Raw genomic sequence first — 19,399 nt, 5'->3', positions numbered from 1 at the left:
TGTAAACAAAATATATTTAATATTATATGTTTATTACGTAAATCGTGTTCTTTTCTTTCTTTTCTGTAGTTATGACTAATATGTATACTTGTTTGTCTCTGTGCTGTAATTACTTCTTTGTATGTATATCTGTATATCTCTTGGTTTGTTGTTACAACTCTCTTTAAGAGGAATAAAGAATATATAACTAACCGCTAACTCACTGTCCTGAACAGACAGCACAGATAACTGAGGAGTGCACGAAAATAAGTTGAAATGAATTAATGAATGAATTCATAAATTAATTAATTTATTAATTTATTTATTTATTTATTTATTAACGAACGAATAAAAGGTTAAACAAGTGTTGATGTAATTGTTGTAATTTCTTGTATATGATTTGTTCGTAATGTCTACCCATAAATTACAGCACAAGTGTTTGCGGTTAATTAAAAACGAAAACTGGAGTGTTAAAGCAGAAGTGGCACCCAAGGTAATGTGTGTTTTGCATCGATTAATCTGTAGCTATAAATCACAAATACATGTCTAAATAGCCAAATGGACATTCGCCACTTGTATGACAGTCCTGTAAATGAAAGCGCATGTCAGTTAAAGTTTGTTTAACACCACCACTAGAGCACATTGATTTATTAATCATCGGATATTGGATGTCAAACAACTGGCTAGGACGATAAATAACCAAATGGGCCCACCGACGGGGATCGATCCCAGACTGACCGCGCATCAGGCGAGCGCTTTGACACCCTGGCTTCAGCCCACCCAGCATGTGAAATAATACATCACGTGCTTCACCCTGACGTCTTCGCACCCAGCATGTGAAATGATGCATCACGTGCTTCACCCTGACGTCTTCCCACCCAGCATGTGAAATGATGCATCACGTGCTTCACCCTGACGTCTTCGCACCCAGCATGTGAAATAATGCATCACGTGCTTCACCCTGACGTCTTCGCACCCAGCATGTGAAATAATACATCACGTGCTTCACCCTGACGTCTTCGCACCCAGCATGTGAAATAATACATCACGTGCTTCACCCTGACGTCTGCGCACCCAGCATGTGAAATAATACATCACGTGCTTCACCCTGACGGCTTCGCACCCAGCATGTGAAATAATACATCACGTGCTTCATCTTGACGTCTTCGCACCCAGCATGTGAAATAATATATCACGTGCTTCATCTTGACGTCTTCGCTTTAGGGAGCGGGACGTAGCCCAGTGGTAAAACACTCGCCTGCTGCGCAGTCGGTCTAAGATTGATCCCCCGTCAGTGGGTTCATTGGGCTATTTCTCGTTCCAGTGCACTACGACTGGTATATCAAAGACCGGGATATGTGATATCCTGTCTATGGGATGGAGGAATCATAGTCACTTCGTACCATCCATTTCGTACCATGCTGTCTGGTCATTTCGTACCCTAGTCATTTCGTACCCTAGTCGTTTCATACCAGTATATAAAAAACGAATCCACTATAGCATAAAAGCAGTGGGGAGGTTTTTTTAACTTTATTTGGACAGTTTGAAATTCAGAACACGTTATTGTGCAGCATATCGTTATTGATACTCATAATAACTGTTAACGACCAAATTAGGTACGAAAGGACTATGGTACGAAATGACTAGCAACCGTCCGAAGCACATAAAAGATTCGTTACTATTAATCAAAATAGTAGAGGGTTTTCTCTCCGAGACTATATGTCAAAATAACCAAATGTTTGACATCAATGTGCTCTAGTGGTGTCGTTAAACAAAACAACTTTAACTTTAAGTGTATTCATTTGATGACAGGTGGAACTTTAAAATTAAATACACTATTATATATCCCCAGTAAGATGTGAATGTGTTGAAAGGCCGTACTGGTGTACAGATTCGTGTTTAGCACACAGCGGGAGGGTTAGAATATTCATACGAGCACCCATACATATACACACATCCATCTACCCATTCATCCAAACACACAGAGACACGACAAAACACTTTAAAACATTTTCTGTTTAAATTTCTCTGCGCAATATAATCATATCCGGTTGGCCGGTCACGGTTAGGTATTCTTTTCAACGATCGCCTTTTTCTGCTGATTCATGCAGTGAAACACGATCTATAACGATCACTAAATCAATCTACAGTTCAGCGGGCAACTCTATTAACGTGCCCCTATCCACTAGGGTTCAGGCACGCCCGCCCCGGATCTAGCCTCTGACCTCGCCAGTGACCACCTCCGGGGCGGGAGGGGGGTGGGGGGGAGGAGAAGAAGTGTAGGGGATAATTTTGAAGTGTGGTATAACCACTTAAAAAAGAAAAGAAAAATAATTCGGGGGCTACCATTACCTTTTATCTTATATTTAAAAATTAATAATAATCGCACCAAATACGCTATATCATTCTTTTTTTTTTTTTAATATATAATTTAGTAGGTGCATAATAATAAGTATTTTTCAATCGAGCGGTTCAAAATAATATATTATATATTCAATTAATAATTAATTAAATTTATTTTTAAATTAAATATTCAAATTAGGCCCTAGAGGAACAAGGATTCGCAAAGGGGGGAACCCGGCGCCACAGTCGGTCCGGCGCTCCAACAAGAGGGTGGCCCATTCCGGTCCGTCCGGATTTCCAGGGGGGGGGGGGGGGCGTTCCGGGGGGGGAGGCCTCCTACCAGGCTTCCCTACCGGCCCAAAACCGCCAACGCCCTAACGCACCCAAAAAGCACCCTACCACGGCGTCCCCCCACCCCCCACCCCCCACCCCCAACACCCGGGGGGGGGGGGGGTGCGTCACCTACACGGATGACAAACGTCATTGCTATACAGTTCAGTGGTTATTAACAGTAGACGTGTAGTCTTTATAGAAAACACTGGGTGCTTGTAACTACTAAGTAGATATGTATAGTCACTCAAATACATACTCCACTGATCTATTTCGATGTGTCTTTTAACAAAATTGAGTAGCTCGGTTGTCCAGTGGTTACAAAAGGCCACAGGTGTACGTTGCGGCTACTGGCAGTCAAGAAACGTGCAGTTGGCCAGATAAACCCTGTACACGTATTGTGAGGGGTTTAGTCATGACACATTGTGGCGGTGTTATTTAGCTGACCTGGTTCACAAGGCGACTCGTACCAGGAAGTTGCTTATTTCGTTTATCTGTGACGTCGTGCGTGTGTAGAGAGCGCGTTGTGAGCGTCTTGTCAACCAGACAGAGGTGAATAAAATTAATAGGTGGTCTTCGCGAGGGGATTAAACCGAGGTGAACAGAAAGGTGTGGGATAATGGTGTCCCGATAATATAAATACACCCGCTTTTGTATGAATGTCACTGGTCAAAGAGAATTATATATATATATATATATATATATATATATACACACACACGCCCACATACACACACACACACACAGACACACACCCAACACACACACATACACACACACAGAGATAGACAGATAAATACACACAATCACACACATAAACACATACACACACACTCACACATTTTTACCTGCACAGTTTATGTGGATATATATATATATATATATATATATATATATATATATATATATATATATATCAAACATAGGGCGATTACATGACAAAAGCAATCGATTACGATTACGATTACTTAAGAATGTCATGATTACGATTACGATTACGATTACAAGGAAAATGAAAGTAATCGATTACGATTGCGATTACACTCCCCAGTAATCATGATTACAATCATGATTACATTTTCACAAATATGAACTATTTTTGATGACTATGTGTCAAAATTACCAAATGTTTGACATTCAATAGTCCATAATTAATTAATCAATGTATTACAGTAGTGTCGTTAAACAAAACAAACTTTACTTATTACATGAATATTTAAAACATATTATCATATTTAACGACAAAACGTAATTACATGTGTGTTATTTGAATAAAAAACATAGCAAACACCAAACACATTATAGATGAACACCTAGATACGTTTTAAAAAATATTTACTTATAATAATGGTTTGAAATGCAACATTAGCCCGAAATTAAAATATAAAAAACAATAGATCGAGTTTGAGCCGTGACGTCACTGTTACCGGTGACACCAGAAAAAAACATGTTAAAAGGATACAAACTCAGGATAGTCCCTTTGCTCAGTGCTGCACCTAACTACTAGCACCGTTACTTGAGTTGTTACCTAGCATATCAAAGAGGTTTGGTTAATAGGCATGTTTTCATAAGCTTATGTACGTTATATCATAATATAACCATTTACAGACATAATGGAAGGTGTTGGTATAAAACAGTTAAGGAGAATATAATAATATGTGTACAGAACTCTATTTAAAACTAAGTAACCATAGATTCACGTCTTCCTATTATTTTGTATAAATATTTTCCTAACTTACATACTTTGTTTACATTGCTAGTAGGTAATAACTTTATTACTTTAAAGATACATGTATATTGAAGGATGCTGTAATGCTGGAAGCTCCTGCGCCGAGCTAGTCGGATACATCTGCAGCTGTCGACTCGACTGATAACAGGACGTGTCTCGTATTACCAGGGAGCCAGTTCCTAACACGAGCACTTCACACCTGTGGTGGTGGCAGTACTCATGACGGGGGCCATCTTTCGCGAACACCTCGACTCAGTTCAGCCAGACCGAGCAGAAAAACGTCCGCTAGATGGGTTTATGCGCTTCGTGTTAAACCAAATGGCCACGTCGGGAACCAAGCAAATAGTTCGCGAACGTTAGCGTTGAGGACAGTAATAAATTATCGCGCCAAATGTTGCAGCCAACTTTCAGGTGCTTGTTCGAAGTGCTGTAACTAAAAACGCCTATTCCCTGCATACTATTTCATCATCATCGCCACAACAGGAACTATATTTTTACAACTTCATTTATTTTACCTCCCAATAATTCCTTAAGTAAAAAAAAATAACAATATAGAGAGAAATAAAATGAAGTTGATCTACTAAAAATATTAGGACGACCAGAAACACATTGAATATACTGATATTCTAAACAAGAAAATGTATTATACGTATAATTTTAGTTGTTAAACAGATTCTGTAAAAAAAAAACTCAAACTAATGGCAGCCAACCCAAGACTGCTGTTGTAAATGACACAGTATCTTGACACAGATAAAACATATTATAATGTCATACAACATTCCATAGTTGGGGATAGTGAGCACATAATTGTAATATAAAACAAACAGAAAACCCCAGAAAACTAGAGATTAACTAGTTAATGACGTCCGATATCTGCTTTATCATGTGATGGTAAGAATGGGAAATTCCGCGAGGCTGTGCCGACGTCAGTAACTAGTTATTATCTTTATTCTGCAGACCATAAAAATTAAGGGGAAAAGCAATAATTTCTGTTATTTCAGCCACATTGTACGATGACCTAGAGGTCAAATGAGCAATTTTGTAATGTAGCTATGCATATGGCGTCATATGAGTGACGTCAAAAGTCATAATCTGCTAGTATACGTTTATGACTTTGCTTTAATCGGTCATCACAATCTGTCAATAGAAACAGTGGTTGCAGGATAAAAAATTAATAAATATTCTAAACAGTATCTCTGCATAACGGAGTCCAAGGTTGTGATTGCCGCCCTTGTGTTGACATAACGTCATACATTTATTAGTATTGATATTATTGCTAAACTACGGCATTAACTGGCATATCAAAGGCCGTGGTATGTGGTAACCTGTCTGTGGGATGCTGCACATAAAATATCCCTTGCTACTAATGAAACAATGTTGTGGGTTTCCTCTTTAAGACTGTCAGAATTATCAATTTTTCTACATCCAACAGCCGATGATTAATAAATAAATGTGCTCTAGTGGTGTCGTTAAACAAACAAACTTTACTTTTACTACGGCATTAATACAGATATTAATATATATATATATATATATATATAGAGAGAGAGAGAGAGAGAGAGAGAGAGAGGAGAGAGAGAGAGAGAGAGAGAGAGAGAGATAGGATACCCCCTCGTGTCTTGTGATATCATAATTTATCAGCACGAGTTGATAAAAGTATGAAATCCGAGGCTTGTCGAGGATTTCATACTTTTATTAACGAGTGCTGATAAATTATGATATGACAAGACCCGAGGGTGGGTATTCTTTTTATCATCCATTTTCATTCGCGGCAGTTGTAAACAATGTCAGTAATGTGGGTTGAATGTCAGCGGTAGACTCGTTAACTAGCAGAACGGCAGTGGCGTGACGTCATTAATGGTAGGTTTAGCACTGAAACAAACACAGTGACGTAGCAAAACATTGTCTTGTGATTAAAATTTGACCAATCAAGATTATAAGAAGTGAGATATCGTAGGAGATATCGCAGGAGATATGGCAAATTATAGTGCCAGTGATATCTCTTACAAAAGCCTTTAATGAATGATAAATATAAATATATATATATATAGAAATACAAGTCGTCCCAGGATGTTATGCGTTAATATGAAGAATGTTGGCCTGGAAATGAAATTCAACCGTTTGTAGTGTTTTAATGGATGCACGGTATTACATGTATAGTGATATATTATGATTCAAAGGGTGGGTAATATGTTTTATCATATGCCCTGCATGTATCGAAAAACAAATAATAATACCCATGACCTATTACTATTGTGTTTACGCATTTGACGCCACATTAATCATAAAAGTGTTGGCCAGTCCATTGTAACGGCTATCGTTGTTTGCGTTTGTTTTACTAAATCGGATACAGTACGTATGTGATATACACATTGTTAGTCCTGAATTCCTGGGGAAACGTTTAAAACTAATATACCCAAAGATTAGGTTCATTAAGTAATATGCAATTACAGAAAATTAATATCAGTTTAAATAAGTATGCCCAGTTTATAGATTTACGACAAACGTATTTAAATAAAACTTTATATTAGATGGCTAAATATCGACAGATTTTATTAGTTAATGTATTGTGATAATATTGAAGTTGTATATTTAGTCAGATTTGTACATTTTGTTAAGCGAAAACGCCAGTCACCGCTATAACTTTTAGTTTTATATGTTCTTCACAATTGTATAACGTGTTGTCTTCATTCAGCTCGCTACTTTAGTCACTAACTGTTTATAACCTCTATCTTTTGTTGCATTTTTGTCTTGCTATGAGTGATATGTAATACATTCTTTTTTTCTTCACTATGCGTGGCCGTTAAACAATCGTATAACATTAAATTTGGTGTTTGTTTTGGAGAAAAACATCCTCCCACAATTAACGTACTCACTGAACAGCCCGCAATTAGAAAACAATATCATTAGATACACTTTGCGACAAGCCAGATTGAAAATAATTCATGTAGAATAGAAACCAGCATTAAGTTCTCAGTAACCCAGTTACTAGAGTTTGAGTATTGGGTATAAAACTTTACCGTGAGTTTCAATATAAAGTTAACAGTCTGCTATTAAAATTAATTTGACAAATATGTTTGTGAACTTGACGGCGGATACACTGGACTATAAAGTCAGCCTGCATACGCGCTGCTAAAATACTAAAACCACCACCGCCTCTAATCCTCGCGGCACCCCTAAACGTGCATTAGTAGGCTAGTGAGCCTGCCCGGTCTAACTTGTGTGCTTGTTTACGAAACAGTTACACAACCAGCATGAAAATCAAAAGAAAAGAAACTTACGGGTTGACTTGACCATACTCTGAACACTTTGCGTGATCCATTCGTACAGTTACCAGTGACGGGGAAGAAGTAATTATCCGCTGAGGTCGAAACAAACAGAGTCATTAAGAGTCCAATGTATATAACCCGCTGGCCGGGTAGACCAGCCATTTTGTGTTTGACACGGGGCCGTCCCACTTAGCCAACTAACTGTCGAGTTGCGCGCTGCCCCAGTTGATCTGTTGTCGAGATGTCAACTGTTTACGTTAGATCCGGTTTCTCGGAAATGCACGACTTAGATTTCAGTTTAGCAGAAATTCTTTCAAGTCTTTCAAGTGTTGTCTCCCTTTAATGGTCATGTAGCTAGATGGTCGTATTTATGTAAACAGTCTGTGCAATATATTCGTTTAATCTGCTGTTCGTTCATTCTTTCATTCGTTCATTCTTTCAATCATTCATCCAGTCAACCATTTGTTGTTTTGTTGTTGTTTTTCTTATTTCTTTTCTTATTTATTTGTTCCTTGTTTCTTTGTTGTTCATTTTGTTTAATTTAGTTTATTTATTTCATATTATTGATTGATTTCATAACAATTGTAATAAATAAAAAATATAAGTAAAATAAATTATGTTAGAGGTTAAACAGTTCATTGAATCATTCGGTTCGTATGTCATTCAGTCCGTTGTAAGTATCAACAACGTAATGTAGTGCAGTATAGCCTCTCGGCATGTTTCGTTATTTACTTCCTCGTGCTCGTCTGGTTTATATAGCATGTTGTTGTTTTCTCTGTTGCATGAACTTCAAGTACAGTACTATCGTTTTCATTCTCAGTTTTGTGTTTGTGCGTGCATATTTTCAGTTCCTTTTTTGTTTTGTTTTTTTTGTTTTGTTTTTTTGTTTGTCTAACTTGGGTTTTTTCAGTTGGACACATTAACTACTACTATTGAGCAACTACACCAAAAGCCGGTGTTTTCGACTGGGTATATTTACGGTTTTGCTGAAGTTGTTAATGGTGGTGTTGGTGATTTGTGGTGGGGGGTGCTTTGGGGTTTTATTCTTTGGAAGGGTTCGGTCGCTTTTTAGGAGGGTGTGTATGTGTGTGCGTATGTGCGTGCGAGTGTGTGCGTGTGTTTGTGTGCACACCGTTGGAACGATGTACGGCAGGAATTAATTGCACACGATATTTTTGCTTAGGTAAGCTCCGTTTGTTTTGTTATCACCGTAACATGCTTGTAAATATCTTAAAACATAAGAAACTGATGTATTTCAAATTTTACGCTGTAAAAGAAAGATGTAAGATGATATTGTATGCGAAGTTTAGCTACTCAATGTTAAAAAATAAGTTAATACGTGGGCAAAACGTCCGCCGAAATCATAGTTTTGCTTTCTTCAGTAATGTTAGATAAATACGGTAAAATATGAAAACATATACTTAATTTGACATATAGGATACAACATATAGTCTATTTAGATTAAGCTTATATTCTTACTGCCAATATTAACTGAATTATTGTATTTATAAAATGGGTTGTTGAAACATCAAGTGTACGACGCGCACACCATGCCGGTTTTAACTAGTGTACGATTCCAATACCCACCCAGTGTACGACGTGCACACCATGCCGGTTTTGACTAGTCTACGATTTCAATACCCACCCAGTGTACGACGCGCACACCATGCCGGTTTTGACTAGTGTACGATTCCAATACCCACCCAGTGTACGACGCGCACACCATGCTGGTTTTGACTAGTGTACGATTCCAATACCCACCCAGTGTACGACGCGCACACCATGCTGGTTTTGACTAGTGTACGATTCCAATACCCACCCAGTGTACGACGCGCACACCATGCCGGTTTTGACTAGTGTACGATTCCAATACCCACCCAGTGTACGACGCGCACACCATGCCGGTTTTGACTAGTGTACGATTCCAATACCCACCCAGTGTACGACGCGCACACCATGCCGGTTTTGACTAGTGTACGATTTCAATACCCACCCAGTGTACTACGTTCACCCATCAATTTTTTTAAATATGCCGTCTAATGCATAGTTTTAATACACTATTTTTAATATTTCTTTTAGAGCACCATTATAATGGAACCATATGGTTGTAAATATTATAATTAGGCAAATACAAGCTTCAGTGACGTAATAAAACACTGTTTAGATAATAATTCATCTTCAAAATTATCAATATCAATTATCCTAGCAAAGGGCAAATGTATTTCAGTTGCTACTGTCATGACTGTGCCAAAAACATTTAGCATTTGTCTGCGAACTGATTCTTTCTTAAGGAGACACCACACGACACGAGTGTCATGTACGAGAATAGCCATACAAATAACCAATGAAATCGTAATGTTTGTCTTGTCACTCAGCTATTCTCGTGAGTATTCTTGTACGAGACACCCGTATCGTGTTGCGTCGCCTCTAGAGGTGAAGATCCTACCCAATATTAGATAGGCATAGATTTCGAGTAAACTTATAAATAAAACAATACAAATGGTTCATTTAATCTCTTTTAATGCAAAAATAAGTAAGATCAAAATGAAAATATGCCTGACAATACTTTCTTCTACAAACTGTGGTTATCTTCTGGATGAACAAAGATGTACTTATATAGAGAGAGACAGACAGACAGACTTATTGTGGACACTTGTAAAACAACACAACAGTAAAACATCGTTGTGTAAGAACTGATCTTCAGTTAAAATGACATGGAAAACAGTATGGCAACAGTCTGTGCATTCAAAAATAAAAATCGACGTTTTCTATGAAATATAAAAACCTGTGAACATGATGGCTTGAAACATACCACAACAATAAGATATCATAGCACAGATCCATTGTGACATACAGCAAACCAAATATATGGCAATTTAAATCACTGCGCCAAGCATCTTGTATCGGGGAGGTGGGGGGGGGGGGGGGGGGGGGTCAAGAAAAAGCAACTTTAAATGACAACCAATCAAGTTGCACCAGTAATAATAATATTATTAAAATCGCAGTTCCCCTCTTTCGCCCCCCCCCCCCCCACCCCCCATCCCCAGTCCTGGAGCAAGTCCTCAAATTAGGGCAAAAACAATAGAGATATTAGGCAAAATGAGCTAACCTGAACACTTTTCACCATGTATTTTCATTATTCTACTCAAAATTTGGGGAAGGGGGGGGGCCAAAGCTGTCAGCTCCACTGACAGTGGCGATCTCTCCTGTGGACCCACCAACTGAGATGGACACTGGGCACGTGATAATCACGGACCCCCCAGCTAGCCCACCAGCGCCTCCAAAAGTTGTTGTTCAAGGAGCGGGGCAACGAGAGCTTAAGAGAAGGAAGGTGTCAACGGCCGCCGAACCGGAAACACCCAACCGCTCTGATTGGGCTATCGTTTGCGACCAACTCCAGCCCAAGTACCGGGAGTCGATCTTTGGAGATTTCTCCAGCTCTCGCCAACTGACGGGACCTTGGTCGGAAAATTACTGGCGAAGAATATCAAACGGAAGAGGGAAATACCAAATACAGTTACTAACAGAAGGAAACATCGACCATCTCTATGTGACTGCACAGCAGGACGGACTGTTCAGGCATGGAATTCTGAGCCCAGAAATGCCCAATGCTACCATCCACCGCATCATGAAGATCGTGCTGCGAGGCATTTACCTGGACGTCATCGAAAAGAACCTCGAGCTCTTCAATGCAGCTCTCCCGTCCTTCAAGCCTGACCAGTCCATCACCTCGCCATGAATCCTGCTGCGCCAACCTTAACTAGGACAGGTAACAACCTCCTTTTTGGGCTAGTTGGACTTTAAACATTTTGCGACCGAGTTCAAAATTCTTATGTTTATTTTTTTTATAAATAGTCTGACGCATTTTACTTTGGCGCCCGATCAATTGCTCAAAATCACCTTAAAACCTTTTCGGCCGAGCAGTCTTAGCCAAGTCCAGACATGTTTTGGATGCAGTTATTCTCAGTAGACTTAGGATTTTGACAGGTTTTACCAAGGAATCGAACTTCAGCCAATCACAGCATGGCTACCACTTGGTGTTTGCTAATCGGTCCGCGCTCTCGGTCCCCCCCCCCCCCCCCCCCCCCCCTCCTGCTCCGGAATTAGTCACTGGCGAAGTCAGAGGCTAAATCCGCGGTGGGCGTGCCAGAAACTCTGTGGATATGGGCACGTTAAACGAGTTCCCATCCCATCCCATGAACATTGATAACAAATAAATGTAAAAATGTTTGGGTTCGTCAAAACACAAACACACACACATACACACACACACACACACACATACACATACACAAAGAGAGACGCACACAGATACATACACAACACACGCACACACACACACACACAAAGAGACGCACACAGACACACACAACACACACATGCACACACACACACACACACATACACACACATACACACAACACACACACACATACATACATACACACATACATACACACACATACACCCAACAGGCACATACACACACACACACACACACACACACACACACACACACACACACCCTAATCAAACAAATGCATATAGTACCTGTATGTTACTTTGGACAGAAATGTAGTTATAAAAAAAACATAATTCATACAATGAACACGACCTAACGAGAAACCAAAATGTTACGGGGTGAAATTCGTATACTGAATATTGACAAATGGGTGCGCGTCGTATACACCGGCTGATGCACGTCGTACACTGGTGTATTGACGGTCCTCGTCTTTCGAAGCGGATTGTGCAGTTAATACTAAACACAAAGCTTAGATATTTTACAAAAAGATTCAATGATCATCTACGAAAAAGCAGCATGTGGTTTTTGTTGACACCGAATCAGTGCCGTTTATTCATGCTGTTCGTGAATGGTAAAAGAAAAACATACGATTTTTGGCATGAAAGTCAACTAAACTGTATTTGCTTACAGCCTAAACAGATTATGTATTAAGATATTTTTAAAATGTCACGTTGATAACAAAATGAATTCTTACTTTTGTGATAAAAATCAAGCATTTCCTGGTGTACAATTAACTTCTGCCGCACACCGTTCCTACGGTGGAGGTGTGTGTGTGTGTGTGTGTGTTTGTGTGTGTGTGTATGTATGTATGTTTCTATGTGCGTATGTGTGTATGTTTCTATGTATGTGTGTATGTATGTGTGTGTGTGATTGCGTGTGTGTGTGTGTGTGTGTGTGAATCTGTGTGTGTGCGTATGAATGTATGTGTGTGGGTTTGTATGTGTGGGTGTGTATATGTATGCGTGCGTGTGTGTATATGTGTGTGCGTGCGTGCGTGTGTGGAGGGGTGTATAGGTTTGTATATGTATGTGTATGCGTGTGAAGGGGTTTGTATATGTGTCTGTCGCGTGTGTGTGCGTGTGTTTGGGTGTGTATTTGGGGGGGTGTACGTGTGTGTATCTGTGTGTGTGTTTGTGTGTGTGTCTGTGTTTGTGTCTGTGTCTGTGTTTGTGTGTGTGTGTCTGCCTGTGTGTGTCTGTATGTGTGTTTGTGTGTCTCTATGTGTGTGTGTGTGTGTGTGTAGGTGTGTTTGTGTGTGTGTGTGTGTGTGTCTTTGTGTGTGTGTGTGTGTGTGAGAGAGAGAAAGAGAGAGAGAGAGAGAGAGAGAGTTAGAGAGAGACAGACAAAAAGAGAGATATATGGAGAGAGAGAGAGAGAGACAGAGAGAGACAGAGACAGGCAGACAGACACACATACAGACATATATATATATATATATATATATATATATATAGAGAGAGAGAGAGAGAGAGAGAGAGAGAGAGAGAGAGAGAGAGTGTGTGTGTGTGTGTGTGTGTGTGTGCGTGCGTGTGTTTGGGTGTGTGTACGTGTGTGCGTTTGGGTGTGTCTGTGTGTGTGTGTGTGTTTGTGTGTGTGTCTGTGTGTGTGTCTGTGTCTGTGTTTGTGTGTGTGCGTCTGTCTGTCTGTATGTGTGCGTGTGCGCGGGCCGGAACTAGCGGATGATAGGGGGAGGTGTCGGTCCTCCAGATAAAATATGGTAAATTGTGCCCCTTTAGTTGCCCATGGATCCGCCCCTGTGTCTTCTTCTTTTCTTTTCTTTATGTAGGGGTGGGGGAATATCCATATATTACAGTGCCACAATCCCCAGTTATTTTAGACTAGGTACAGATGGATGCACGAGCGGTGGTCATACAAAGGTAGAGAGAGACACAGACAATCAAATATGAAGAAAGAGGGAGGGAGGAAGAGATGGGATACAGACAGAGATAGAAAGAGAGAGCGAGAGAGCGAGCGAAAGAGAGAGGAGATATACGAGAGAGAGAGAGAGAGAGAGAGAGAGAGAGAGAGAGAGAGAGAGAGAGAGAGCGTGTGTTTGTGTGTGTATGTGTGTATCTGTGTCTGTGTGTGTGTATGTGTGTCTGTGTCTGTGTTTGTGTGTGTGCGTCTGTCTGTGTCTGTATGTGTGCGTGTGTGTGTGTGTGTGTGTGTGTGTGTGTGTGTGTGTGTGTGTGAGTGAGACAGAGAGAGTTAGATAGAGACAGAGAAAGAGAGAGCTATATGGAGACAGAGACAGACAGAGAGAGAGAGAGAGAGAGAGAGAGAGAGAGAGAGAGAGAGAGAGAGAGAGAGAGAGAGAGAGAGGGAGTTAGAAAGAGACAGAGAAAGAGAGAGATATATGTTTGTTTGTGTGTGTGTGTGTGTGAGAGAGAGAGAGAGAGAGAGAGAGAGAGAGAGAGAGAGAGAGAGAGAGAGAGAGAGAGAGAGAGAGAGAGAGTAGTGATAGTAATACTATGAGAAAATAATGGTAACATTACCAATGAGATTAGTTTTAGAGGTTTGGCATCTAAATTATAACTAGTACAAAGGGAAGTAATTCGCTATTCTTTGTGTGACTAAGCTTTGAGGATGGAGTTCATAAATAAGACAGCTCGGAAATGTAAATCGTTTCCAGAAGTAAGACATGTATATTTACACTTCATGTGTTGCTAGGCTGGCTCAGTTTCTCTCATTGTAACTTGTGTTTGCGTTAATACATATGCGGCGCTGTCGATTACGTTTCAAGAAGTCTAGTTGACTGGGGTTTATTTAGTATGTTTTATTTAAGACCTACTATATTAAAACATTTTCTTATAATTTTTCTTAAAGAGGTTGTTGGTTGGGGGGGGGGGGGTGATGTTAGGGGGAAGGGTTTGGTATTTTTAGGGGGGTGGGTCTTGGGGTTTTATTTATAGTATTTCTTTCAGATTTTTAAAGTTATTTACATCGTCATTTGGTTGCTGTTATTGTTTTATACATATTTTGTGTGTGTGTGTTATTTGTTTAGTTGGTTGGTTTGGTTTGTTTGGTTAGTTAGTTAGCTGGTAGGTCGGTGGGGCGGTTGGTGGGGTGGTCGGTGGGGCGGAATATATCTATTCACTGTCAGCTTAAATTATTTGATTGCATGGTTATACCAGTCCTTTTATACAGAAGCGAAACATGGGGTTTCGAAAGTTTAGCTTCCATAGATAAACTGTATAATAATTTTTTTAAACTACTGTTACCAGTGAGGAATTCTACACCGTTGTACATATTGTATGTAGAACTTGGACGTTTCTCAGTAACTATAACTGTACAGCTAAGGATGGTTACTCTTTGGTTCAGACTAATTACAGGGAAGCAGTTCAAGTTATCATTATTTGTTTATAGATTGTTGTTGAATGACTACAATAATAATATTTACAAACGTAAATGGATAGACTTTGTAAAATCAATATTGGATAACATTGGTTGTACATATATATGGATGTCACAATGTAATAGAATTGCAAGTGCTAAACTTTTTAAAGAATTTATTTCTTTAAGACTTAAAGATCAATTCCTACAAACATGGTACAGTCATATCGATAATTCCGGAAAAGCTTCAAATTACAAACTGTTAAAATATTGTGTTATATTTAACATCATTTGAGAAAAAACATTTGTGTCCGTTATTACGTTTTAGACTCTCAAACCATAATCTCCCCATTGAAACAGGTAGATGGACACGAATACCACTACATGATAGAATATGTCCCCTCTGCAACAGTAACGACATCGGAGACGAGTTCCATTATATACTTTTTGTGTTGTTTTTTGTGTTGTTGGTTTGTTTGTTTTTTATTGGTTTTGGGGGATTGGGGATTTTTTATATTGGTTTTGGGGGTTGTTTTTTTTTTGTTTGTTTGGGGGAATTTTGCTTAGCTTTGTTTTTTGTTTGTGGTTTTTTGTTTTGTTTTTTTCTCGTCCCAAAATCCTATTTTCTTGTTAAATTGTTATAGTTAGCAACGGGTATTATTCATTAATCTCAATGTTATAATACTGTTTAATTCATAGTTTACGTGCTATTTACTTATACATCAAAGGCTATGGGATATGCTATCCTGTCTGTGGGATGGTACATATAAAATATCACTTGCTACTGATGAAAAAATGTAGCAGGTTTTCTCTCTAAGACTTTATGTCAAAATTGCAAAATATTTATCATCCAATAGCCGATGATTAATAAATCAATGTGCTCTAGTTGTGTCGTTAAACAAACTTTTACTTGTAAGAATAACTTCCATATTATTATTTAAAGTACCGTCACCAAATTCTGAATTAAAAAAAAACAAAAAAAAAACACAAACAATACCATGGCCACCAAATAGCAATCTAATTTGACAGTTATGTTGCATTAATCCATCGATACGCTGCAACCTTTGGTTCTGTTTACTTGCCGAAGCATTACAGACGTATTACAAGCGCCCTGGTGGTGTTTGCCGCTATAATGGCGTGTGTAGTGGCGTCAGATCAATACCTAATTGTAAAACAAAATCAAATTGAACAATTCTGTTCGTCTGCGTACAGCAGAACTGCGGAGCGCCTCTAACTTGGGTGTCGTCGCAGCGCCAAAGAATTGCCTGTTTTGCGCATGCGTTGTTATTGGTAGAATATTGTGAATTGCAAATTCAGCGCTGCGAGTTAAGGTTCACTAATGTAATACACATTTACTGAAAGAGCAAAGCTGCTGTAGAATGTCTGTTCACATAAAAAATGCAATTTGAATATGTTTAAATGTTAAAATCAAATCTGAGTTTCTTTGCGGAATAATCACATGGGATGTTGGAGGCATTTATTAAATTTATAAGCATGACCCGAAAATAATATCGATTAAATAATTTGTCATTATTTACATTGAAAACATTTCGAGCAAATTCACTACCCATGAACAAATCTCTCAATATCCCCACAACTTCTTTATACTTATCTACTGCTGTTGCACCCTCCCCTCCACCCCCCTCTCTCTCTCTCTCTCTCTCTCTCTCTCTCTCTCTCTCTCTCTCTCTCTCTCTCTCTCTCTCTCTCTCTCTCTCTCTCTCTCTCTCTCTCTCTCTCTCTCTCTTTGTAAGGCAGTGACCACGGCTCCCCAACCTGTTCACTGCCTATGTTCTGGGGGCAATAAATCTTTAAAATAAAATAATAAAAAAACAAAATCGTTCGGAAGTGTCTCCACCCACATGAGCATGCCCAATTCAATGGGCGGGATGTAGCTATAGTGGTAAAGCGTTTGCATAATGCTCCACAACACGGTCCTATTTGTAAAAGATTCCTTGCTGTAAATCAGATTATCTGCGTGGTCCTTAACCATATGTCCGACGCCATATGACCTTAAATAAAATGTGTTGAGTGTTTCGTTAAATGAAACCTTTTTTCTTTCCTATCAGAAAATACCATTAAAGTAGCAGAGCCCACATTTATATGGAACTAATATGGAAATATTCAGCATGCTGCTACATCTGCCCCACGGTGAGGGACAGCACACGCGGACTTATTCATACAGAGACAGACAGACAGACAGACAGACAGACGGACAGACAGACAGACAGACAGACAGACAGACAGACAGACAGACGGACAGACAGACAGACAGACAGACGGACGGACAGACAGACAGACAGACAGACAGACAGACAGACGGACAGGTAGCTAGCTAGCTAGCTCCAAGGTTGACAAAGCAATGGCTGACGTACAGTGATTACGGACATAAATAGATTTGTTAATTTATATCCTAACGTTCCTTTTAATTTATTTCGGTGTTTATATCTAATTAAGGTTCAAGCACGCTATCCTTGGCACACACTTCAGCTATCTGGGCTGTCTGTCCAAAGTTTGTTTTTGTTTAACGACACCATTTGAGCACATTTATTCATTAATCATCAGCCACTAGATGGAGAAAGGGAGAACGACTCATACAGACATACAGAGAGAGAGAGAGAGAGGAAAGGGAAAGTAAAGGACACGTTTTATTTAACGACGCACTCAGCACATTTTATTTACGGTTATATGGCGTCAGGCATATGGTTAAGGACCACACAGTACTGACAGAGGAAACCTGCTGTCGCCACTTCATGTGTTACTCTTTTCGATTAGCGGCAAGGGATCTTTTATATGCAACATCCCACAAACAAGATAGTACATACCATGGCCTTTGTTACACCAGTTGTGAAGCACTGGCTGGAACGAGAAAAAGCTCAATGGGTCCATCGACGGGGATCAAGCCTAGACCGACCGCGCACTATACAGAGAGAGAGGGAGGGAGAGAGAGAGAGAGAGAGAGAGAGAGAGAGAGAGAGAGAGCCAGTATCCGGGTACGAAGCTAAAATGTGCCACTACTTTTAAAGTCCGTGGTATGTGCTGTCCTGGCTCTGGCAAAGTGCATAAAATATCGCTTGTTACTAATGCAAAAGATAGCGGGTTTCCTCTGAAGTCTGTGTTACATTTACTAATTACAATTGTTTGACATCCAACAGAGTTCTGATGAGTAATTAATCAACGTGCTCTGTTCATGTCGTTAAACAAAACAAACTTTACTTCTTCAAAAATTAAATTAAATTTTGGCTATAAAAATAGTTTTCGATTTATTCAACACGTAATCTTTTCTGCGAAGACTGACAAATGTAAAGTGACATGACAAGCGACGTGTCTTGAATGAGAGCCGCGTATTAAAACCCAATTGGCTCTATGTATTGATCACAGTTCACGTTCCTCTGACAAATGGCATAAATAATTACAAGTATCAGTTTAATTTTCTCGTCTCGGAATAATTGAGATGGACGTGTCAAGATCGTTATTACGTTGACATATTTATTTTCCGATTAAAACATTAGAGATTCGACGTGATAATCGCGTTTTAATTGTTTCGAAAAATAAAACCGTTTAGCAATGGCGGGTTTTTCTATTATTCTAAGGGTTCAAAACCTAGGTAAATGCGCCCGGTTTTTTTTTTTTTTTTTTTTTTGGTTTTTTAAACTCCTTCGATTGTGGCTCAAGTCTGAAAATTAAATTTTTTGTTCAGATTAAACATGTAATTTGTGAATCTAATTTTACTAATAATCTATAAAGTTATAATATCGTCTCCCAATCAATGGCTACTTCTCTAAAAAAAAAAGCAACAAGGGATATTTTAATGCACTTTGCCATAGGCAGGACAGTGTACACTACAGCCTTTGATATACCAGTCGTAGAGCAATGATTGGAACACGAAAAACAGGTCAATCGAGGGGAATCGAACCAGCAATACTATGGCGCAGCCAGGGTGGTCCATAGGGATCCCCTTCTTCCTCCCCCCCCCCCCCCCCCCCCCCCCCCCCCCCCCACACACACAATATAAAATTATGGCTACGCTAAAACCTGTAGCCCGAGCGCTCTTCGACTAAGCAACATGTAAATTTAGAGTATATTGAAATGATCGTGAATTGTTTTCGTAGC

The 19,399-nt window shown here is 39.4% G+C and overlaps 1 protein-coding gene across 1 annotated transcript in view; it reads right to left on the bottom strand.

Annotated features, from left to right (window-relative positions):
* Window positions 1-7,876, bottom strand: part of LOC121367451 — a 27,015-nt gene extending 19,139 nt beyond the window's left edge. The window contains exon 1 of the mRNA XM_041491629.1: window positions 7,663-7,876. Within this exon, the coding sequence (XP_041347563.1) occupies window positions 7,663-7,812 (150 nt within the window). The 5' untranslated portion in view covers window positions 7,813-7,876. The remainder of the gene's footprint in view (window positions 1-7,662) is intronic.
* Window positions 7,877-19,399: the final 11,523 nt, after the last annotated feature.

Source organism: Gigantopelta aegis, chromosome 3, assembly GCF_016097555.1.
Source record: "Gigantopelta aegis isolate Gae_Host chromosome 3, Gae_host_genome, whole genome shotgun sequence".
NCBI lineage: Eukaryota > Metazoa > Mollusca > Gastropoda > Neomphalida > Peltospiridae > Gigantopelta > Gigantopelta aegis.
This window is presented reverse-complemented; position numbering and strand designations above follow the sequence as displayed.